This window comes from Sinocyclocheilus rhinocerous, unplaced genomic scaffold (genome assembly GCF_001515625.1).
Source record: "Sinocyclocheilus rhinocerous isolate Xijiao unplaced genomic scaffold, SAMN03320098_v1.1 scaffold1071, whole genome shotgun sequence".
Lineage (NCBI taxonomy): Eukaryota > Metazoa > Chordata > Actinopteri > Cypriniformes > Cyprinidae > Sinocyclocheilus > Sinocyclocheilus rhinocerous.
This window is the reverse complement of record NW_015638033.1, coordinates 293,749-318,719: the sequence shown is the minus strand read 5'-3', so window position 1 is coordinate 318,719 and position 24,971 is coordinate 293,749. Positions and strand designations below refer to the sequence as shown.

Here is a 24,971-nt window from a genome sequence, read left to right as displayed (position 1 = left end):
TTAAAATGCCTTTGAGGACTTCTGAAGCACGTCTGCTTATGAATAAACATCCAGCGCAGTAAACGTGATCTACTCGCGTCTTGGTCTTCAGAAGATAATCATTCAAGGTGAACATAACATGCTCTTTCATCATATTTACAGTGCAGTCCCAGTCCTCTCAGGTGCTTATTAATGCTTTTTTAAAACACATTTATCAGGTTTCTCATGCAGATTAGAGGTGTGATTATGAAGCAAATATGCAGAACGTAGTATTTCAGGACACTGCTTTTCCACATTCTTTCATTTAACTCTGTTCAGTGTGTAATGCTTAACATCTGTTATAAAACGTGATTTAAATGTTTGTTTCTCATCAGTTTACTAGATACCATTACATATGGAAATTAAAATGCTTTCGCAGCATATGTATTTTCTGAAAATGCAGTATTTTCTGATATGAAAATAATGATCGCGGTATCTGACATAATCAACGTCACATGATATAAGCTGTATTCAGAAGATAATCATTCAAGGTGAACATAACATGCTCTTTCATCATATTTACAGTGCAGTCCCAGTCCTCTCAGGTGCTTATTAATGCTTTTTTAAAACACATTTATCAGGTTTCTCATGCAGATTAGAGGTGTGATTATGAAGCAAATATGCAGAACGTAGTATTTCAGGACACTGCTTTTCCACATTCTTTCATTTAACTCTGTTCAGTGTGTAATGCTTAACATCTGTTATAAAACGTGATTTAAATGTTTGTTTCTCATCAGTTTACTAGATACCATTACATATGGAAATTAAAATGCTTTCGCAGCATATGTATTTTCTGAAAATGCAGTATTTTCTGATATGAAAATAATGATCGCGGTATCTGACATAATCAACGTCCCATGATATAAGCTGTAGTACACTGAAAAAAAAAAAAAAAAAGTAAAATTGTAAGATCTAATTTAACTGGTTCTATTGAAGTCAAGATATTACTATCACCTAATCAACCTAAACACATTACTTTATACCAACAAAATGTTTGTATGGGTTAAATCAGGTAGAAATAGCTCTATAAGTTAACAATTGCAGATTACCGCTTTTTAGTTATGTTTACATTCATATTAACATCATGCACAAATAAAATGTTGATCCAGGCACAAAGCAGATGAACACTGAGCCCACATAATGTAGTGTTATGATAATTCCTGGCTGTTATTGGACATTTTGCCTGATCTTCAATCACAAATAAAGACACACCGAACCTGACTGACCAGAATTTAGTTGAACATTCAAATTAATAGTATATGAATTTAAACGTACTGTGTTGAAATAATGTATAAAGATTAGTTGCCTTTCGACTAATAAGAAATGATACAAAAACATTTTAGACACAAATGGCACCTTTTCATGAGGCTGATCCTTCTGACCATCGAGAAGATGATTTTTATATACAGCCTCAAGAAAAGAAATTGTCATGTTATTGCACACAAATCAACATGTATTTCTTGTCTTCTGTGACAGACAGGAATCCAGCGGTTATTACATGCGTGCACCATACACAGTTTTCATGCCTTAAGAAGCAAAACTGATTCTTGACTGTCAGCTTTAGACTCATTTTGGCACTGACACAGAACACAGCTCAGACTGAACGTTTCCAGTTTATAAGCAATTAAGATATTAGTGTGAGAAAACCAACCCAAGCTCACTGGAAATATGCGACTCTGCCTACATTTCTGCAGAACTGCAAAAAACGTACCTAAAGACACATTTTGCTGCAGTTTCCAGCTGAAACTAACTCTAGTGGAGGAACAACACCAACAACCTTTGGTTCCTTTTCACACAAACTATGATTACAGTGGCAGATTATTAATAAAATGAGCCTGGGTTGATAAAAACATGAATCTGCCCTCCTGTAAAATCACCCCAGATAAAGCTCTCCAGAAATCAGCACTCAGCTATATTTTGCTCGTTTCAAATGCTCTAACAAGACACACTAACAAAGGTCAAGTCAGATTTATTTCTATTGCGCTTCATACAATACAGATTGTTTCACATTAACAAACAGGGAAATAACTGCGTTGCAGAATTCATAAATTATGAAACAGATTTCTAATTGCAATTCAGCTGTAAAGCAGCTCTGCAGAAGACAATAGAGTCATTATTCAGATCGATTCAGCTCAGTTCAGTAACTGTGTCAATGCAGCAAAATCCATCAGTTATTAAACAATTTCTATTCATCTGCACAATTACCTGCAATTGTCAACTTAAAGCGCTTTTTCTACCTGATTTATCCCATAAAAGGTTTTGGTATAAATGAACGCATTTAGGTTGATTCAACAACATTACATGATATTTTTGACTTCAATAAAAGCAGGTAATTTAGATGTTATCATTTTAGGTTAACATTGTCAGTGAATAAAGCAGCTCTACATAAGTTGATAGTGCTGCTATTCAATTCAGTTCAGTGAAATAACAGCATAGATGGTGCAAAGTTAATCTATTTCTAAATAAATTTGATTCTATGACAATAGTGTCATTATTCAGCTCAAATCAGTTCAATGTTGATTATTTCAATTCAATAACAGTGGCCCTGTTTTTATGCTTGGCCGCAGCTGATAGTTTTGGGTCAAGCGTGATGGGTTACTCTAAATAAACACACAGGACTAGTCAGGAGGCGCGGATGCGTGTGATTAATCAGCGGGCAGATGCAGGGTGACTGTTTGTGTACGTTCTCAGGTCCCTGCGCAGGGGACAGAATGAGGCCAGCGAGGACGGCGGCGACGCCGAGGCTTTTGACCGGACCGAGCCAGAGCGCCGGCGGCCAGACGTGACCAACCAAGTATGTAATGTACACATGTACTGTGTGTTGTTTTCTATTTTTGGCCAAAGGACAAAAGGGCCGCTGTTAATCATGCAAACAATCTTTGTTTCTGTTCATGTCATACATCAACGTGACACCGCTGACATATTAGCGTGTGCTGATAACAATGTGTTTCTTAGATTCCATCAGCCCTGCTCCATGAACCGTAGAGTGGGGAAAATAACGTCCTCGCAATCCTCCGATCGCAGATCAAAGGAATATTTCAGCCTAACATGACAACTCATTCTTCATTCGGTCTCGTTTGCTGCCGTCGTTCATCATGAATACAGGTTGTTCTGAGCCAATCACCCGAGCCGTGAATGTCACGTGACTGAGGAGGAGAATGATGTCATGCTGACCGGCTGATGACATCACACGAACTCGCTTCACTTGTGACATCACAGACTGAAGACTGGACCGATGAACTATTCACGTTCCCACAGTTATTAAAGGGATAGTTCACCCAGAAATGGAAATTCTGTCATCATTTACACAAACAGTTGGCGGTAGCCATTGACTTTCTCTTTTTTTCCCATACTATTAAAGTCAATGGCTCCCATCAACTGTTTGGTTACCAGTATTCTTCAAAATATCTTCCTCAGACGGGTTGGAACAACAAAATGATGACATTTTTGGGTGAACTATCCCACTAACATGCATGGTAAATCTTATATTTTCATTTATATAAAATGTAATGTACATTTATTACACTATATTTTGGTATTAAATTACAAAACATTAATGTGAGTGTTTCTAACGCAACATTTGAGAGAATGGCATACATTTGACCTCTTTCTTCTGACCACTGAAATCAAACTCTCAATGCTTTTTTGTTGTAAGGCAATATAAACGCTATTATGGATTTTTTTTTCTTTGCCTTTGGAGCAAATTGGGAATGCAAGCATGTTATAGTTTCTGTTCAGAACTATAAAACTTTACCCCAACCACGACGACTTCCGCTTCTGAGAACCCTGGAAATGTGAAAAGGGTCCATTGAAGACCGCTACACACTTTTAAAAGCCTCCGAAAAACAATGAATTTGTAGTTTGTAGTAATGAAATTCACAGAACCAGCAGGGGTCAACTGGACTCTGCTAACTAGCCAAACTTTGCATCCTTGACTGTTCACTAAACCATGTGACACTCTCCATGGAACACAAAAGAAGAAACTTGAAGAAAAAGGTTTCCGTTTACAATGGGTTTTTGCATGTTGAGCATTATAGCCAATCACAGACGCATGTGAACTCAACGGCCAATCAGATGTGTTTAAGTTTAATTAGTCTGATTCACTATCAAAACCCTGGAGTGAGTTCTGAGTTCTGCACGCTTGTGTATCGCTTCCTTATAACCCGCAAATTATAAACACCTTATTAATAAGATATTCGTTGTTCAGAGAAAACAGCTTTTTGATTATAAAGAGAGTTTTTGCAAGAGTGCAGAACTAAACTCAAATGATTGACAGCTTCAGTGATTATGAAGGGAGTGCATTTTGCTCCTTTTTCTGTTCATAACCCATTCTCAATTTAATAAAAGTTTTGTTTTTTATGCTGCTAACCACACGCTGCAAAGCTTCAGGAGTGACAGCCGTGTTAAAATGCAGGATTGAATCTGAAATCACAATGATTGACATGATCACCACAACACAATATATCAAAATAGATGCAGTATAACCTCCAAGCTCTTCTATAACATGTAATGTGTTTCTTTGATTTGCATTTGATTACTAACTTTTCAATTGCTCTTTACAAAGCAATGTTTTTAAAAGCATGCTCATGTTTAATGCATTATTCACTTATTATTATTGGCACTAATAAGTAACTAATTTATTTGTTCTGTTTTCAAATAATTAAAAAGAAACTATTAAAATAAACTAGTTCCAGTAGTTTTTGCTATGGAACACTTGGTTACACTTGTTGTTGTTATTACAGTGTAATTACACAAATAAGTACTGAGTAATATTAATGAACTACATGTGCTGACAATAGGTTTAAGGTTTAATAAAGCAATAATCCCCGTGAAGCCATGGTTTACAGTGAATTTATAACGATGTGAAGCGTAGTGCCTAAAACCCCCTTAGCTGTTATAAATTCACTGTAAACCACGGCTTCACTCGAACGCGGCTCAGCCAATCAGAATCAAGCACCGGAACTATCTGTTTTATAAGTTTGGTTTAAGGTTAGTTGCTTGTAATTATGCATAGTTTACTGTTATTACTACATGCAACATGTGCAATAACACTACCTTAAAATAAAGTGTTACCTGAAGTTTTGGTATTGTGACAACACTAACTGCACATATTCAAATCTGTTATGAATCACATAATTTGTGAGCAGCAATGATGATGAATTTTCCATCTGTTGATGATATATCCTAAGACTGCAGAAGCCTGAGTTTGTGTGAACTATACTATATCTCTTTAACTGGTCCTGGATGTGCTGGGGGCTGGTAAGCGGCTCTCCTGGTCTCCATCCTTCACCCAGTGGCCCAATCGCCATGATTTATAGATCTGACTCGCTGTCTGGTCAGCGGCCGCCGCACACCCTGCCCCGCAGCAGCATCATTAGAGCCGGCGGTGGCCTCTCACCTGTCAGATCCACTCTGGTGCTGGACTCACTAAAGGCTCGTCTGGAAGCTGCCTCTCCTGCCCTGGGCAATGCTGCCCCTATCCTCAGGCAAGGTGCTGGCCCGTGCACCGCCCGCGTCTGCCAAAAAGCTTATCCGTTCTGATCGCGGCAATAGGCTTCAACCTGAATGCCTAGAGGATCAGAGAGAGAGAATAAAGCGGCGAGTAAAGGGCTTCTGGGAGCCACCGCTGAGACGGCCGAGCATTGCCTTGAGCGAGGGTTCAGGCAAAAAGCAGCCCTGCTGGCATGAGAGACCACCGCTGGCGCAGCTTACCTGCATGGACGTGTCAAAAGCGCCGCTGTTAGATCTGCAGACTGACCTCAGATCAGCCTCACAGTTACAGGTCTCAGACTCAAACTCACACACATTCTCTCAGATCTGATCCGGTTCAGGGTTATGAGCGCACACTGAGAGAAGTCAAACAGCCGTGTTATTTATTTAAAGTGCATTTTTATATTGCTCTAATCAGAAATCATGGTTTCCCCATAGAAAAAAAATAAATAAATGATTTTGATTAAATAGTGTTTTGTTGATGTGTAGAACACATACTGGCTTGAGTTATGGCTGCAGAAATTACATTGGTTTTATTTAATTTTTTTAATTTCACAATTTCTGGCAACATTGTTGGCTTGAGTGCACAGACACTGTTGGAAGAGAACTGAACTGAACTGACTTTAGCTGATAAACTGACTGTTTTCTTGCATTATCAGCACACACTTTTCCTGTTTGACTCTGTCAAGCTGCTTTGACACAATCTGTACTATATAAAGCGATATAGAAATAAAGCTGACTTGACTATTTATTTATTTTTATTATTTTTATTTTTGGTGTATTTTTTTAGTATGCATATTTTTAAAAATACATAACAAAAAAAAAACAATAAAGAAAATTAATGAGAAAATATGTGTCTTTCTTTATAGTAAGTTAACTAAATTAAACACTGACCAACAAAATGTTTTGAGTTTTAACATAAGTGAAAATTCTACTTTAATATTAGAGCTAATTTGGCTTTTCTTTAGGGTGGAAACTGGGCTGAAAACAGCCAAAATATTAACTATTCTGACCTACATTAAATCTTCATTTCCTGGCTTGTTCCCCCCGGGTTTAGTAACTGCTCCATAGTGTGTCACTAACTTTGTCACTGGTTTGGTTGAACTGTGTCCATTCTTAATACAAGCTCACATGTTCTCCATACAGACGCGTGATCGCATTTGCTGCATTTGCTACATTTCAGGAAATAGTGTTGAACAGCCGTATTTTAACTTGAACCTCATGACACATTTTTGTTGTTATTGTACTGTTTGTGTTTGGGGAATAGGAAAAATATAATGCAACATAGAAAATATAATCAATAATTAATTAAGTGTAGTGTTTAAACATGTTAATGATACATATTAATAAGGGACAATACATGAATACTTAAACTGTATAATTGTATGTATTTAAATTGATTTATTTTGTATGTTATTAATAGCTGTATAGTAACACAAAGCTGCTGTACACATTTGGATATGAGGACACAACACAGAGGCTGGGGAAAGTAACTCACATAAACTAATGTAAATATCATCACATACAGTATGTCTAAAGGATGAAGCTGTCTCATAGATCATGTTAACAGTCTCAGCGTTCATTATTGTAATGGCTGTGATCTTGGCAAGGATTCCTGATGAGTTTCTATGTGGCGCTTCATTTGAAGTCAGTGCTCACTAACACACAGCTGGACTTTGGCTAGGTTACAAAAACACAAATGTTTGCCAATATTGTATTTAACAATAACAAAATCCCCTTATCAGCACAATATCAGCATGTCATGTGATCGGTCTGAATATCCGGGACACTTGTCCAATTAAACAAGAGAAAACTACAGAAGCTTTTATAATGACACTGCTATTATTCTCACTGAATTCAGTCATGTTTATTAACTTGATATTTCACATTAAGCACTTCTCACAATATTAAACCTCTGGTGTAAGTTTCAGCTATAGATCAGCATCTTTGGACCTGATGGCTCCCATAATGATAAAATTGTAATATCACCAGAAAAATAACTTGCGTTGGTCTTGACTGCTCTGTTTCACTTTAGTCTTTCTTTTACACTGAAAAAAAAAACAAGAACTTTTGACCATCTTTAAAACATTACTCTAATTTGTTATATTTATTCAAGTTATATTTATTTTTCATTTAAATAAATGATTACATTTTTATTTAATATTAATCAGAAACATGTATTTTTCCAAAGACAAAAACATTCATACAAAGTAAAAAAAAGTTCAATATAATCATTTTAATTTATTTAATGACTGATTGATTTTTTATTTTTATTTACTATTTTTTATATTTTTATTTGCTGTTTTTATTATGTACATATATATTGGCTTTTTACTATTTAATTTCATTCATTAAGATGTTAATTACTATTTAATTTTTTTGTTGATATAAATATATGTACTTAGGTTGATTGAGTGATTTATGAATTATTTTTCAATGCATTCATTTAGATTTTTCCCTTTTCTTTTCAGTGTAGCTGATGAATATTGCAGCTGCACAAACATTGCAATATAAAAGAGTCTCAGAATGAAACACTTTAACGATATCATTACTACAGCAGCTGAAATTCAAATAGCAATTCATAGGAATTTGAAAATGCGTAACTATTATCCGCTTGCATTATTCATTAATTAGCGTGTGTAATGAGCTCAGTTCGCTGGGTAATGGTTTGGATGTTTCAGTCGCCATCACTCTGAGCGCAGCACCATATGCCAGCAGTTGTAGCAAACGGCTCCGTATGGAGGTCAATGTAAAGAAGCCGCGAGTAGGCTATTTGAAGCGCCATTAATTCCTCTTGCAGTTTTTTTCCCCTCATGCACTGAAATGGTTTGGCACTCAGCGTCGGCTTCTTATCGTCATCACAGACACGGCAATCAGCTTCCATAATCACAGTTTTCCGTGGCGGAATGGAGCGGGGCCGGGGCCAGCAGCTGCTAATGCGGGCCTCTATGGGCCGTGAATTACTGCAGGAATGCGGAGCACTAAAGAGAAGCACGGAAAAACAGCAAACAAGATTGCGATCGGCGATTGATTGCTCCCCACTGCTGGCTTAAGCGCTCGCGGAAACTCCTGCAACAGACGGAACACATCAGCGCTTTGTAAAGGTCAGGGATCATGCTTTTATTGTATTTGTATTTGCTATTTATGATCCAATGTATTCGTCAATGTAAATGCACTTTGAGTCCAAAACATATTTCCCTCTGTGGGACATTAAAGTGCATTCATTCATTCATTTCACGAAGCTCACAGATCACACAGTGATGCACACGTTCAGAGTTGTATTCTGTGTGATTTACACGCATGTCTTCTTCATTTATGTCATTTCATAGAAACTAGACAGCAGAAATGTCCTTCACTTCACACCAAAGGCAAAGAAACTCGCTCAAGCACACATTTAAACACCAGCTGTCTTATAACTTCAGATGATGTGGAATATGATCATACATCATAAACAATATCATAAACACATTATATTGTGTTGTCTGCCCCAGTTCACATTTACAGATGGAAAAGAACGGCCAAGACACTTTGACAAATATCTCCTTCTGTGTTTCACAGTATTCACTGACCACCTCTGGTGTTATTTCATTTATAATTTATCATTTCTTCTTTTATTTTTTTTTTTTTTTTTTTTTTTTTTTTTTTTTTGTTGCTTTTTATAACTTACTTTTGCCTTAAACTTAGGATAAAACTAAAAACATTTTGTCAGTCCATGTTTAATTTGTCTTATGTACTATAAATAAAAGCAACCTTTAAAAACCATAATGTTTATTGTGATGTATTTTTCAAATATGCATCACATTTTCTGTTTATGTACTAATAAAAAAAAACACACACACCTGAAAAATGAATAAAACCCAGAATAAGTTCTGTATGTTCCGCACATCTAGCCAAAATACTATTTAAACAAAACTGTTTCTTCTAGTTTTTTTTTCTGTGGAGTGTCATTTGCTTTTACACAAACTTAACAAAATTAAGATTTTCCATTAGACCAATATTAAAATGCACTTTAATTAACCCCCTGGTGCTCTTCGGTCACTTTTGACCAAAGATTTTTCAGTTTAGAATTTTTTTAAATCACAGCTTCATCGGAATGGTACGAAACTTTGTGACTTTCATGGCATTTGGAATGTGAACCCACACACACACATGGAGGGCATGATTCGAGCAGACTAAGTGGTCGGGAAAAAAAATAGTCACACTCGGTCAAAAATGACCGACCATAGGAAATGAATGGGAAATCGACAAAAACACAAAAATTCTGAAAATTTTTGTGTGTACAATCTACAAATCTGACACAATGCAGAAAAAAAGTACACAGCAATGACAGGGTGACACTCTAAAACATCAAGAGTGCAAAACCAACACATCCACTCACACACACATGCGTACACACACTTATACACACACACCTATGAACTGGTGTGACTGTGACACAGCAAATATGTAAAATAAAAGCAATAATTCAACTACAATGCAGTAAAAAGTGGACAGCAAGGAAGGGGTTACGCTCTAAAACATCAAGAGTGCAAAACAGACACACAATTCACAATTATACACACTCAAATTAATTGGTATGGCTATAACCATATAGCCAAAACGAGTCAGAAAACTGAAATAAGGGGTTGAAATCAGATCAAACCCAGAAGGATTAAGCTCTGATAAACATTTCTGTTAATTTCTGTTACATTTATATAGAATTTTAATGTTTTGTGTAACAAAATGCTTTCTCTGTGTTAAGGTTTGACTGTAGTAATAATAATTCAAAAACTGACGCTTCAAATCAACATTTCAAGCCAAAAAATCTAAACCTTTACACAAAGTTGTCTTTGAGAATGTCTAAATATATATCCAAACGCACAACTTAATAAAACTAAGTATTTATGTCTAAAAACAATTAGAGAGTTTATAGGCCTTTTATATAGAGCTATATATGAATCTATGGGCTAAACCATGGAATTGCAGATGTTTTTCTTATTTTATTCCCACCAGATGGCACTAATCTGGCTTAAAAAATGGGATTTTAAATGCACTAACTCTGTTTTAACATGAATTACTGCATACTAATATAAAAATATATTTAAAAAAAAAAAGTGTATTATTTTCAAAGGGCAGAAATTCATCATAATTATTGCATAAATATTAATTAGTGCCATGAAATCATCTCAAAGTACAAAATAAAAAATAAAAAATATTATTGAACAAAAATACATTACATTGATTTTACTGGGGTGAAAAAAAAGTTAAATTTTAGGTGTTTGACCGTGAAGATCACAAGTGTGACTCCAGCACCGCAGTCATTTCCCTTCTTTGATTGTTGTGAACAGCAGCATGATCTCAGAGCGTCTGATGGGAGTGTCCTGACCTGAGCGGCTGGAAGTGTTGAATCGGGTTTAAAATAGAGCACTCCATGCCATCATCAATCTGTCAGTGTGCTCTTGGCTCCTGTCCTTCCTCTTCTCTGATTGTTCTTTGTCCGGCTATTGTAGATCTCTGAGAGAGGAGCCACCGGCCAGCAGTCTGATCTCAGATCAGCAGAAGAACACATGTGTTTCCTCAAGGGCCTGCGCAACTCAGTACCAAAAGTTCAGTCTGAATAGAGTTCCGAAAAATAAACATTAACATAAACGCAATTTATAAACAATAAACTGACCTGAAGAAGAAGGCTTGAGTAGGAGCATGACTGACCAAAGCAACTCACTGTTTATTGATAACAAGGGAATATATTTCTGATTATATACTGTACATAACAGTCTGTTTTGAGTCTCTGATTGTTACACATTCTTTCCATCCTTCACGAATTTGGTCAAATGCTTTACATTTATTCATTTAGAGGCATTTTTATACAATACTAAGTTCAATACTAAGTTCAAAGTATAAACCAGCAGCAGGAGAACACACACATTTAACTTTAACACTTGTGCATGCATTTAAAAAGATACACAGAAGGTCCTTAGATAGTGTCAAAAAAAAGTCTATTTTAATATTTTTTTCCACTTTCACTGACATAGATTTTCATTTTGTTTAAACCAACATCAGTCCTGATCATAACTACCAAAAATTAATTTGTTTTCAGTATTCTATCCCTTTAAATGTTTTCAAAATGTCACTGCTGACACTGAAAATCCATATAATAAATACTTTTTTATTATTACAAACTTGGAGAAGTTTGATGCATTATTATTTTTTTGTGCAGTGTCAGATTTTACAAATATTTGTTTTTGTCCTGAGGAGGTCCTGAAAAATATAAAATTGCAAATATTAAAATTCCAATAAAAATAAACATTTTTGGCAAAAATGTATGCTGTTTGCATCAAAACAGCTAAATTTAATTAAATTAAATAATTTGGCAAATCTCCCTGTTTCTCGGTTTTTATTTTATTTATTTTTTTTGTCCACATATGAAGCATTAGTGAAGTGAAGCTTCCCGGATTAAGCACATGATGAAGTCGACACAGAATCGTTTGGACGAGTCCTGAATCATTTCTATTAAAACTAACAGCAGTTCAATCATGACAACTCTCGGAAGATTTTAGCATGGTGATGGATATGACAATGTTAATGTATTTGGTCTTGGCGGAACAGATCTGCTACGCTGCTGCTGAAGTGCTGCTGCTGTTGGTTATTGCTGTAGTTGTAGATGGTGGAGGGTTTCAGAGAACTCTGAAAGCGCGCTGCAGGAATCTCTAGTGAATGCTAGCCAGCCGTATAAATGCAAGGCAGTAAGCTCATTGGCTGCATATGCAGCATGAACCAATCAGCTTGTGCCAAATCGTTTAACTCTCTGAATATCATCAGTTACGTTAACAACCCATTATTAACAAATGATTCATCTTTGTGCAGAGAGCAGAGGTGCACATGACCAAGGAATTAAATGTGCTTTAAAGAACTGTTTTTAGTAGGAGGTGAAATGAGCTGCTGCGCTGATTGTTAAACTTCACTGCTGTATCATTGAGTTAATGGCACAGATAATTGACAGACACTCATAAGTGCTTCATTTAATGAACTTCCATTGATTTCTTACACTAGAAGAGTCTCTGCTGCTCCTGATTTTCCAAAGAGCCAGTTCAGACTTCAACACATGCATCCATTGCTTTCCCACAGAATTATGGGACTGAACTCTTCACTGCATGGAAAAACACCTGAAACTAAAATTGTTACCTTAAAGAGCTGTTTCTACTTGATTTAAATCATAAAACTAGTCTTGTTAGTATAAATTAATGTATTTAGCTTGATTCAGCAAAATTAAAGACTATTTTTTTTTACTTAAAACCAGTTATTCAGATGTTACCATTTTAGGTTATTTTTATCTGATCATTCGTTCGTTCGTTCATTATTGAAGTAAAAAAAGTCAAAAATATTTAATATTGCTGAATCAACCTAAACACATTAATTTATGCCAACAAAACTAGTTTTCATGATTATTATGATTATTCATTTAACACACGATGAACTATAGTGGGGCATGTTGTCACACTTTAGTATCAATTAAAAAGACATCATACAACAACATCAAAGCATTTTGAATAACAGAAACTTATTAATTTAAATTAAATGGGCAATTACATTAATTAAAATAGTTTAAATTCATAACATTTATAAGCTTTACAGAAACTTTTGTTTTAATGTGTCAGTGTGCTTTTTAACACAAATATAATGATGTTGCATTTTAGTCTGGAGAACAGAATTTATTTATTTATGTATTTATTTATTTGGTTACACTTTATTTTAAGGTGACGCTGTTGCAGTGTAATTACACAAATAAGGTTAGGATTTGGTGTAACACTATTTTTTAGTGTGCTTGTTACATATGTTATATATACTTACAATAAAAACATTAAATTATTTATAATTAGATGCAATAACCCTAAGCCAAACTCTAATGCTAACCCTAACCTTATAGTAAGTACATGTAGTTAATTAATATTACTCAGTACTTAAATGTAGAATTACACTGTAACAAGGACACAGTAAAATAAAGTGTAACTGGATTGGGTTTAGGGTTAGTTGGTTGAAATTATGCACAATTGACACATAACGTGCAACTGCATCACTTTAAAATGAAGTGTTAACATTTTTTGGAGTCAAGATTTTGAGGTTTGCAAATATAAACTGACTCTATCAATAAAAATCTGGTTCGACAATCAACACAGAAAACACAGGTTTATCTAAGCATGCAGACACATGAGCAAACAAGACACAACTGGAATCAATGACAGGATAATCAACAGAAAAGCTACAACTAATCTACAAATACAGAGGAAACAGGAACTCAACAGACTTCAAAATAAAAGACATGAGTCAGAACACAGAAAACAGACAAAAACTATAACATATACACTGATAAAAAATGGTGTAGGATTTACTTCAAAACAATTTTCACTCAGAAATTGCTAGTAAATTTCACAAATAATTACAAAGAAACAGCAAGCAACATTGACTTAAACATGGCATTTTGAAGTAGAAAGACTGAAATAGTTCATTCTAATCAGACTCTGTCGTCTGGACACTTACAGTATTTCCCTCCTGAAGAAACATCGCAAGATAGTGACCAAACACGTCCATCTGCATGCACACATCAGCCAAACGAAATCAGTCCGAGAACGCACAGCCCTTCAATACGATAACAGACTCAAATGCAACAAATAATTCAGCTTAAAGGGACAGTTCATCCAAAAATGAAAATTCTGGAATCATTTACTCACCCTCATGTTGATCCAAACCTGTATGAGTTTCTTTCTTCTGCTGAACTCAAAGAAGATATCTTGATAGTACAGAAAAAATACGGAAGTCAATGGCTACAGTCAACTCTTTGGTTACCAACAACTGACTGATGAACATTCTTGTGTGAACTATCCCTTTAAGACTAACTATAATTCACTTTGGGCTTCTATAAAAAGTAGGCAGTCATCGTTTCTCTAAGTGAGGCTTGTCCAAAAGTCCAACAGTACATTGAAAATAATGGAAAATCGAATTTAATGTCACTGAATCAGCCTACTGTAAATACATTAATTTACACCAACACAACTAGTTCTTATGGTAGAAATTAGGTAGAAATAGCACTTTAAGGTAACAATTGTACAGCATAATTTTCTGCATTGATATAAAAGTCGCTTGGCCAGCTTTTATGATAAGATATTTCAAATGCTATTATTAGGGTTCTTTATTTGGGGTTCACTATCATTGCTCAGCCATTCTGCTTTTGTGCCGCACAGAAGAGAGTAAATTATGACAGTGTTGATTTTTGGCGATGCACTTTTCCTGTCTGTCTATTCTCGCTCAGAAACAAACATGCAGACGCAAGACATCTGCATCACGTCTGAAAATATCCCTGCTCTTGTTGAGTTTTAATAATAATAAACAGCGTCCATCTGCAGCGATCTTTACTGGCACGTGTCCATGAGCCGAGGTGAGCCAGAGGCTAAAGGCAGAGATGGGACGGGTGTGGTGTTTATGTACAGTATATGTGTGTGTGAGAGGAGTGCATCGACACAACAGCATGTGTGTAATTGCTGGCTGGCACTTAAAGCATTAGACAGATGTCTGCAAACAGATGAATCAGGTGAGTCACCGTTCACTCAGCACACACATGTCCTTGTGGACCCTCTCCTCCTTCTTTCATTTCTGCATCACGTCTGAAAATATCCCTGCTCTTGTTGAGTTTTAATAATAATAAACAGCGTCCATCTGCAGCGATCTTTACTGGCACGTGTCCATGAGCCGAGGTGAGCCAGAGGCTAAAGGCAGAGATGGGACGGGTGTGGTGTTTATGTACAGTATATGTGTGTGTGAGAGGAGTGCATCGACACAACAGCGTGTGTGTAATTGCTAGCTGGCACTTAAAGCATTAGACAGATGTCTGCAAACAGATGAATCAGGTGAGTCACCGTTCACTCAGCACACACATGGCCTTGTGGACCCCCTCCTCCTTCTTTCATTTTCATTAGTTCTCCGGCGTGGCCTGAAAGCCCAGTTGGCCTGTGCGGAGGTGACAGCTGCGTAAATCACGCCGGTTTAGTGGAGCACCCTGCTTTTTATACACTTTAATCACAGAAGTCCTACGGCAGGGAAGATTGGACCAGTGAATGGAATCCACCAATAAACCGAGCGGGCTGAGGATCCGCCGACGGGCCTCTCAGGCCAGAAACACGTCACAGTCTTCCTGACATACTGCTGGGACGAAGCGCTGCTGTTTTCTCTGCCGACAATCAATCGCTGCGGAGCAACAGGTCTGAGTCGTAAACTCTAGGTCACGTCCTGAGCGCTACACAGTTTCTCATATGAAGCGTAGCCGTTAACACGTCGACTGGAATTCACAGCGAGGCCTTGGGTTGTGTGTTTTTATGGTTTGTCACAGGTTGAGGTCTGCTTGAAATGACACACAGTATTTATAAACGGTCACCACTTTAATCAAGTGCAGAGAAGAGTTGAGATAGAAACCGTCTGAGAGTATCACATGGGTCTTTCTCAGGAAACGCTGCCGTTTATGACAGCCAGTATTAGGAATTCTTATTTTTAATGTTTTCCCCTGACAGATTACTGCTGAATTTTTCAAAAACATATTTCCCCACCTGATGTATCCAAAGTACCAGGGACATAAAGTAACACTTATGTATATAACATTTTAGACAATTTTGTCAGTCTGTGTTTGTTCTGCCAAAAAAAAAAATAATAAAAATAATAATTCCAAAGCCACAGCATAATTCGGTTTCATTTCCAAATTAATCAGCTTTTTTTTTTTTTTACAAATCGGTCAAATTAATGATTCAACATTTTTTAAATTGGTGCAGCGAATAATTCAATGACTCATTCATAAAGACAGTCATTTTTGTTTGCTAGTTGTTTTTCATCAATGAATATGAGTTTTTGAATGAATTGGTTGAATGAATGATTCAGTGACTCACTCATCAACCCCCCCCGAACTCATGCACAGACTATCTAACAATGCACTATACACATTATTTACATTCTGTATTTTACAATTTTTTTAATCAATATTTTAGGTCTATATAATTTTGTGTAAATATGATCACTATGATTTTTCTCAGAACAGAGTTGAACCACAACAGAACTATTGAAGAAAATATAACCACGATGAAATACAGATCATGAGAGAAACTTTAGAATCGCACCATTAAATATGATGTCAAAAAGATCAAACTTTTATTTTAAAAGGTGGGGTTGAACAGAAAGTGCAGTTAATCAGTAAAATAAAAATACATTCATCAATAATAATAATAATAGCAATGAAAGCATGATACATTTTGTATTTCCATCAAAGCGAAATGTAGGTAGAACATTTCTATATAACCCATTAAAATGTAATGATGATGAATTAATTAAAATAAATAATTAATAATAATAAACATTACAAATAAAATTACTGTTGTATATAAATTAAAGTTCCTTTGCATCACACACTAAACCGAGTTCATTCTCAGTATGTTTTCTGAGATGGGACTACAGTACAGCCAGCTACAGTACATATTTACACACTTCTGTTTAAATGCATAGAGTTCAGTTTTTGGACAGTCCCATTGGATCATTCCTCTGTTTTGAATTAAGTCTCGTACTCCAAAAGTAATGTTGATGATAAACTGAGTGACCTGTTTGACCCTGGATCTGCGCTTGGGTTACATCTGAACTGAAAAAGAGAAGCATGTGTGAGTTTTCATGCAGAGGACACGCTAGAGAGGAGACAGGCACGGCGAAAACACAGCAGAAAATTACAATTGTCAAAGATACCGCGATTTTAGACCAGACAATGGGAAAGTGGAAATAACTGTCTTTTCAACACACACATCTGGGCCGTGTTAGATCTTCAAGGCCAGAGCTTTGGATTCAAAAACATTAAAAGTTCAAACAAACAGTCACATCCAGAATTTTAAGTGCAGTTATAGCTTTTAAGAGAGCGTTGTCTACGTTGTCTTTGTCTAGCACGTCTTTTCAAAGGGTGCTGGTTCAGATAATAACTCTGATTGGGGGAAATAATGTTTCCCATGTGGCAGCTGCTTTCTGGAGCAGTTCATGTGTGCTGGAGCTCATTTCTGAGAAAGACCCGGATGTGTGCGAGAAGTCAGTCATCACGTTCTGCTCTGGGATCGCTCTTCTCTTCATTGCCGTTGTGTTCTCTCTCCTCAGGGTTTTAACAGATTGGTCTCGTCTCCTGTGGAGGGAGTTTATCGAGTGGTTGACTCGTGGCCGCGGTTATGAACTACAGGACCAATGGCAGCGCTCTGGATCAGACTCTACAGTTTCAGGACACTACTCTGAAACTGTAAGTTACATTTGAAGAAGTTATTGATTTTCAATACTTTGCATTTCAAAAAAAAATTTTTAAATTCTAAATGTCTGTTCAGTAGTCTTTATAACAGATTTAATGATCGTGATACGTCTAATTAAGTGAGAATAAGCAGTTGCAAATTACACATACTCATCTTTGCATCAATAAAATGTGCAACACTTCATGTTTTACTACCAAATTATACATCATATTTAATTATTATTAATATTTAACTTACACTTGAAAGGTTTCCGCATCGTCTCGGCTAAAAGTCTCACGATTTATTTCCAGAACATGATGCATGATGGGATACACTTAACCTCGATTACCGCTTCGGAGCAGTCTTCGAGATGCATGTTAAGTGTGCGTAAGAGTGGGTATTTGGACAGGCCCAGTGTTTTAGAACAAACAGGTTTAGTGAATGATTCAATGACTCACTCACTCATTTAGTTCTGAATGAAACAGTATTTCAGATCAAACAGGCTGTTATTTTATTTACATTTAGCAGACGCTATTATTCAAAGTGACTTACGTTGCATTCAAGATGATCGTAACGTTTTTATCAGTTCATACATTCCCTGGAAATCGAACCCGCAATTGTGGCATCACGAATGCTATGCTTTACTGTTCGAGCTACAAGAATATGGATATTTGTTTCATGCATGAATAACTTTTAGTTATTAACCACCTACTGGTGTAAGGTTGCAACCTGCAACTAATGCACAGACTGTCTAACAAGAGTTAAACTACAGTCACGCTACACTGCAAAAGTACAGTAGTGTTCTTAAATCAATAGATTCATAAACAAAAAACAGTTCGGGTTCATAGATCCACCAGTCAAACAGACCCATTTCAGTGGAGAAGGTGTAACTGAAATCCTTCTATATCTCCAGTTTAATCTCATTCAGATTTCTTAAGCAGATTAAATCATGTGCAAATACCCGAGATCACTGGGATATGAGCGAAGGCTTGATTGCAGCCAAAGGCAGCTGGGACGGAGCCACACTATAGTAGTCACGGGCCCCGACAGACGCATGTGCGGCCCCGAATGCAGAACAGGTGCCTGTGATTAGAGCGTTCGATTACATCATCCCAGTCCATCCAGACGTACACAGACACGCTCACAACACACAAGCTGACTTGGCATCCAAGAAAAGCAAAGCATGCACACGAGAGGGCCGGGGCTTGTGTGTTTGCGGAGTGTCATACTTGATCACAGGAGAAACCTCTAACAGGCCCGGCCCAGGCTTTGAAGCTCGGGAAAGACCGCCTCTGTGGCTACCTCTGATGTCAGATCCAATATTCTGATTGCGAGCTATTTCCTGGATTAAGATTGTGTTTGTCGGGCAAGAAAGCAACCGTCCTCGGATTGTGTATCAGAGAGCAGACGTCCTAATTACAGCATCCCACTTCACTTAGAGGCCTTGAAATGGATGGAGCTTCCTCATCCAGCGGCTGGATTAAATGAGTATTACGGTAACACAAACACAGGATCACCGCAGGAAAGCGATGCCGGTTATTTCTGGATGGTACGCAGTCAAGGTGAAATGTCACTAAATGTATTTGTGACACATTGCATAACACTGATCTGCAACATTTAAGGGGTTGGTTCACCTGGAACATTCTGGCATCATTTACTCATCTAATTAATATTTATAAAAGCAAAAACTGATGTGACGATGTGCTTATGTATACGCCAGCTGAAGGGCACACGTGCAAACTTTTTTGTGCTCATCACTCTAAAAAATGATTCAGGGGACCTTAAATAAATGCATGGTTGCAAGTTCTAATTTAATCATTTAATTAAACCTTTTAAGTTGCAAACATTATTTTGTTGAGTTCAGTTGATATAATAATGTTGATCATTCCATTAACTTAATATTGTGCGTAATTTAAACTCAAATTTCTGCGTTAATTGAATTTCTTTAAAAAATTAAGTTGAAGTAACTCAATAAAATTGTCTTGTTAACTTTGGAAACTGGGTAGTGGATTTCTAGCTCCCAGCATGCTTTGCATAGGACTGGATAAGGAAAATAAATGTAGTGCATTTTATGTGTTTTTTAGAGAAGTGAAAGACCTGTTAGTGTTTAATGCTGTTATTGTTCATTAAATATGCATGCTGCTAAATAAGTTATATTAAGCGTGTGCTATGATAGCTGTGGATTTGAATTGGATAAAAGATCATATAAATTGGTTCCAGGCTCACAAATCCATTAGTTGGAGCAACTTAACATTTTTTTTTTTTGAATAATCAACTTAAAAATGTGTTTATGTTACAAATTATTCAGTTTTCTAACTCAGTGTAGCTTGTTGGTTGAACATGATTTCATTAGAAGTTGTCATAACTTTAAAAAAATGATGCAAACTGGAATCTCCTACTGGACATTAAAACTAGATTTATAATGATTTAACATCTTTAATTCTTTATATTTGAACATTGTAAAGTTCCCTGCTGATTTTTATTCAAATGTTACAGACAACAAATAAAGATTTCCTTCTAATGTGACATACGTGAATGTACTTTCATGGACTGAAATATATGGATGGGCAAAATATATTTGTAAAAGTTTTTAAAAATTATATTTAGATTTTTAGTTTTAATATGTTGAGATATAGGCATTTTTAATATATTAATATGTTTTCAAAAATATTGAAAAATGGCCACAAATATATTGGTAGAAAATATATTTACATAAATATATTTGGAATTAGCAAATGCATGTGTATATGTGTGAGTTGATCAGTGATTTGATTTTGCATATTGCACAGGAGTTTTGTACAGCACTCATGGAGATGTTGCACTGTAAAGATACGAGTGTGTTGACAGACAATGAACACGTTTAATTGAATTAGGTAACAGTTCTAAACATTGCAGATTATTGTTTATTGAAATAACATTTAGACAGGTGAGTGATTTAAACCATAACAGCAAAAGATTTTTTCCAGCAAAGATCGTAAGTGATTGCAGTGTATTGTGAGTATGCAGCGTCCTGCCTAGTGTTTGAACACATGTGGCCTGCCAAACACTCAGGCTTTACTGCTCCACGAGGATCTGTAAAGCAGAAGACGTACGGCATCTGAACAGACAGATCTGCTGCGTGTCTGCGGCCGCGTGAAGAATTATGAGCTGAACTGATTCCTTCTGAACGTCACAATCTGGATTTTGTGGTACTTTTGAGGCTTGGCAGACATCTGCCTTAAGTGCGGCTACAAATGCGCTCCCATTGCAGAGGAAATACTTGTCAGATGATGTAAATAGAGTCGCAGTTATGACTCAATCATACTGTAATTCTGCAGGAAGCTGAAGTTATTCCTGGGAGAGTTCAGTCGGTCCAGGAGCATCAGGACGCTGTGCTTTTCCTCACAGAAGAGCCTAAAACAGGCCGTAATTCACAGCAGGCACGCTTTTGGACATCTGTCATAAGATGTAAAGAAGTGAAATAAAAAAGACAAATAATAACTTTGTCAGGTCAGCGTGTGTGATGGTGAAAATATTTTCTATAAAACTGCGAAATTGCTCAAAGTGTAATTTAAGGAGCAATTTGTCCCTGCAACAACACGAGCTTGTCACCGCGAACAGAAGCTGTTTTGTTGTCCTCTTAAAAGAAGATGAATAGATGTGGAGCGCGGCGTCTGTGTGCTAAACCTTGACTGCCGCGACTCTCTGGACGTCTGGGTCATAATTTCACAGCTTCTTATTAAGTGCAAAGTTTTTGTGTCCTTGTGCGACTAAGATGAGTTTGTGTCAGCTTTGAGATGCCCACAGTCTTTATAGAAAAGACCAAAGACGTCATTCAGAGCGTCTGCGCTTCTAGCATCATTGACATGTAGTTTTTATTAAAGGAAAAGTTCACTCAAAAATGATAATTTGCTGAAAATGTGCATGTTTGTTTCTTCATCAGGTTTGTAGAAATGTAGCATTGCATCAGTGTCTCAGCAATGGATGCTCTGCAGTGAATGGGTGCCGTCAGAATGAGAGTCCAAACAGCTGATTATAAATGTGTATGTTTATGTAAATCATGAGGTTGAATATATATAAAAGAACTAGGGCTGCACGATAAATCGCATGCGATATTTAACGCGCATCTTGTCAGAAAGCCGGTTCTGTAATCAGCGGTAAATCTCCATTACCTGCGGGCTTTCACATTGAGCAGCATTAACTACACAGAGCCGTTGTTCACTGACGAGCTGCGCAAAAAATCGCGCGAATATGAACGTGGTTTTGCGCAGCTCGTCAGTGAACAACGGCTCTGTGTAGTTAATGCTGCTCAATGTGAAAGCACGCACGTGATGGAGATTTACCGCTGATTACAGAACCGGCTTTCTGACAAGATGCGCGTTAAATATCGCATGCGATTGATCGTGCAGCCCTAAAAAGAACCATTGTTAATTGAGCAGCAAATCAGCATATTAGAATGATTTCTGAAGATCATGTGACACTGAAGACTGGAGTAATGATGCTGAAAATACAGCTGCACATCACAGAAATACATTACAGTTTAACAGATATTCACATAGAAAACAGCTGTTTTAAATAGTAAAAATATTTCACAATATTACTGATTTTACTGTATTTTGATCACATAAATGCAGCCTTGGTGATCAGAAGTATGGAAGCTGGTTTCTACCACAGGATTAAAAAAAGAAAGAAAGACATTTCTGATTTTTTCCCCGCTGTGGAATAAAAATGACAAAAATGCTTATTACACGTTACATGTACTTACTATTATAATAACAATAAATGATGCCTAATTAATACATGCAAGTACCCCTAAGCCAAACCTTAATCCTAATGTAAGTACATGTAGTTAATTAATAGTACTCAGTACTTAAATGTATAATCACACTCTAACAAGGACATTTAAAAATAAAGTGTAACCCAACTTTCTTTTCTAACAATATTTTTTTCTCAGTGTTAGTTGACTTTTTCTTCTCAGAAATGAGATATATACATATAAACTTATACTGTATATACTCAGAAATGTGTTTAAAAAATGAATGTCCGTGTGACTTGTGTGAACTCTATGATTGTTGTGATGTTTTCTCCAGTAACGCATGCGTGGTGTGTCAGTTCCAGATGAGCTGGACAGTTACATGTATCAGACGGTGGGTCATCAGGCCGTGGGTCTGTACGCGGAGGCCATGGATGTTCCCCTGTACAGGCGCACTATTGAGGGCTCCAGTCTGCACACGGCCAGAGAATACAGCCAGACCGAAGGAGAAGAAGTGGAGGATCTGTACCAGCTGCTCAAGCTTGTGAAGGTACGCCAGTGTCTCGGTCTAAGAACCAGAGAACAGAGCTGCTATAGTGTCCAGCACTGATCGGAAAAGCCCTTGCCATGGGTATAATATGTGACTGTCCTGTTGAAGGATGTTTTGTAGCGTATTTGGCTAAAAAATATCAATTTCTCCAAATAATGGATTGTGTTGTGATTCATTAAAGGCATAGTTCACCCCCCAAAAAATGAAAATTTGCTGTTAATTTACTCGCCCTCAGGCCATCCAAGATGTAGGTGACTTTTTTAATCAGTAGAACAGTAAAGAAGATTTTTAGCTGAAACCGTGCTCCTTGGTGATTCATAAAATGCAAATCAGCGGCTGCTAATTTTTTTAAGTAAAAAAAAAGCAGATCAAGGAACACAAAATAAATCACAGTGACCCCTGACGTTATATTGAGATCTTACGAAGCAAAACAATCAGTCTGTGCAAGAAACTGAACATTATTTACAGCATCATTTTTTGTAATACAGAGCCTCGGGCAAAAGGGGAAATATGATTCTTTTCCGCGAACTGGTTCTTTTGGACAGTTTGATTCAATGAACTGGTTCAGTTCACAAGTTCGTTTAAGTAATCACGCAATGACGTCACATTCGCAATTATATTAATAAAGCACCCAATAATGATGCGAAACGTAGATGTTTTACATGTCTAAAGCATATAAAGTGAATAAACTAGTCTTAATCAACTCACCTTTTTACATAAACCTTGAGAAACCATAAAACGTTAATTTCTCCCCTTCATTCAAGCTCTCGGTTCACGCGTGCACAGATCAGCGGCTCATCAGTCTTCAGTCCGAGTCGAACCGTTTGCTCAGTTCAGTGTCTGTTGGAGGAACCGAATCAGTTCATTCATCACAGAATCAGATACGCTGCTATTTCAGCTCATTTCCAGTCGCAGTGACTGTCAGGCGTCTGAAAGTGAGTTCTGATTGAGTAGCTTGTAGATCTGTGCTGCTCGAGACACGAACTGATTCAGACGATTCAGTCCGATTAGATGAACTGGTTCAAATAGTTCTCTAAAAAAGAACCGGTTCAAAAGAATGATTCGTTCATGAACAGGACATCACTCCGGACCGTTTGTCTGAAGCTCTGGATTACAGTAATAATGCTGTAAATAATGTTCAGTTTCTTGCACAGACTGATCGTTTCGCTTCATAAGACCTCACTATATCATCAGGAGCCACTGGGATTTGTTTTGTGTTGCCTGTTTATGTGTTTTTCACTCTCAAAGTGCCGGTAGCCATTTATAAATCACCAAAAACCACGGTTTCAGCTAAAATCTTCTTTACTGTTCCACTGAAGAACAAAAGTCACCTACATCTTGGATGGCCTGAGGGTGAGTAAATTAAGAGTAAATTTTCATTTTTGGGTGAACTGTTTTTTTAATGCATTGTGCCGCAGCCGGTGTCTGTCTGTAATGTGTTTGCGTGCGAGACGCCTGACGCTGCTCGCATCACTTCCTGTTGCTGAGGAGAAATGTGTCCCTGCAGCACAAAAGCAGTGTTAAGTCGCTGGGGTATATTTGTAGCAATAGCCAACAATACATTGTATGGGTCAAAATTATAGATTTTTCTTTTATGCCAAAAATCATTAGGATATTAAGTAAAGATCATGTTCCATGAAGATATTCTGTAAATGTCGTACTGTAAATATATTAAAACTTAATTTTTGATTAGTAATATACATTGCTAAGAACTTCATTTGAACAACTTTAAAGATGATTTTCTCAATATTTAGATTTTTTTGCACCCTCAGATTCCAGATTTTCAAATAGTTGTATCTCGGCCAAATATTGTCCTATCCTAACAAACCATACATCAATAGAAAGCTTATTTATTCAGCTTTCAGATGATATATAACTCTCAATTTCGAAAAAATTTACCCTTTTGACTGGTTTTGTG

General features: G+C 36.8%; 1 protein-coding gene across 1 annotated transcript in view; it reads left to right on the top strand.

Annotated features, from left to right (window-relative positions):
• The first annotated feature begins 5,325 nt into the window (after positions 1-5,325).
• LOC107749548 (diphthine--ammonia ligase-like) overlaps positions 5,326-24,971 on the top strand; it is a 98,929-nt gene continuing 79,283 nt past the window's right edge. The window contains exons 1-2 of the mRNA XM_016564730.1: positions 5,326-5,509; positions 22,863-23,053. Of these exons, the coding sequence (XP_016420216.1) occupies positions 5,326-5,509; positions 22,863-23,053 (375 nt within the window). The remainder of the gene's footprint in view (positions 5,510-22,862; positions 23,054-24,971) is intronic.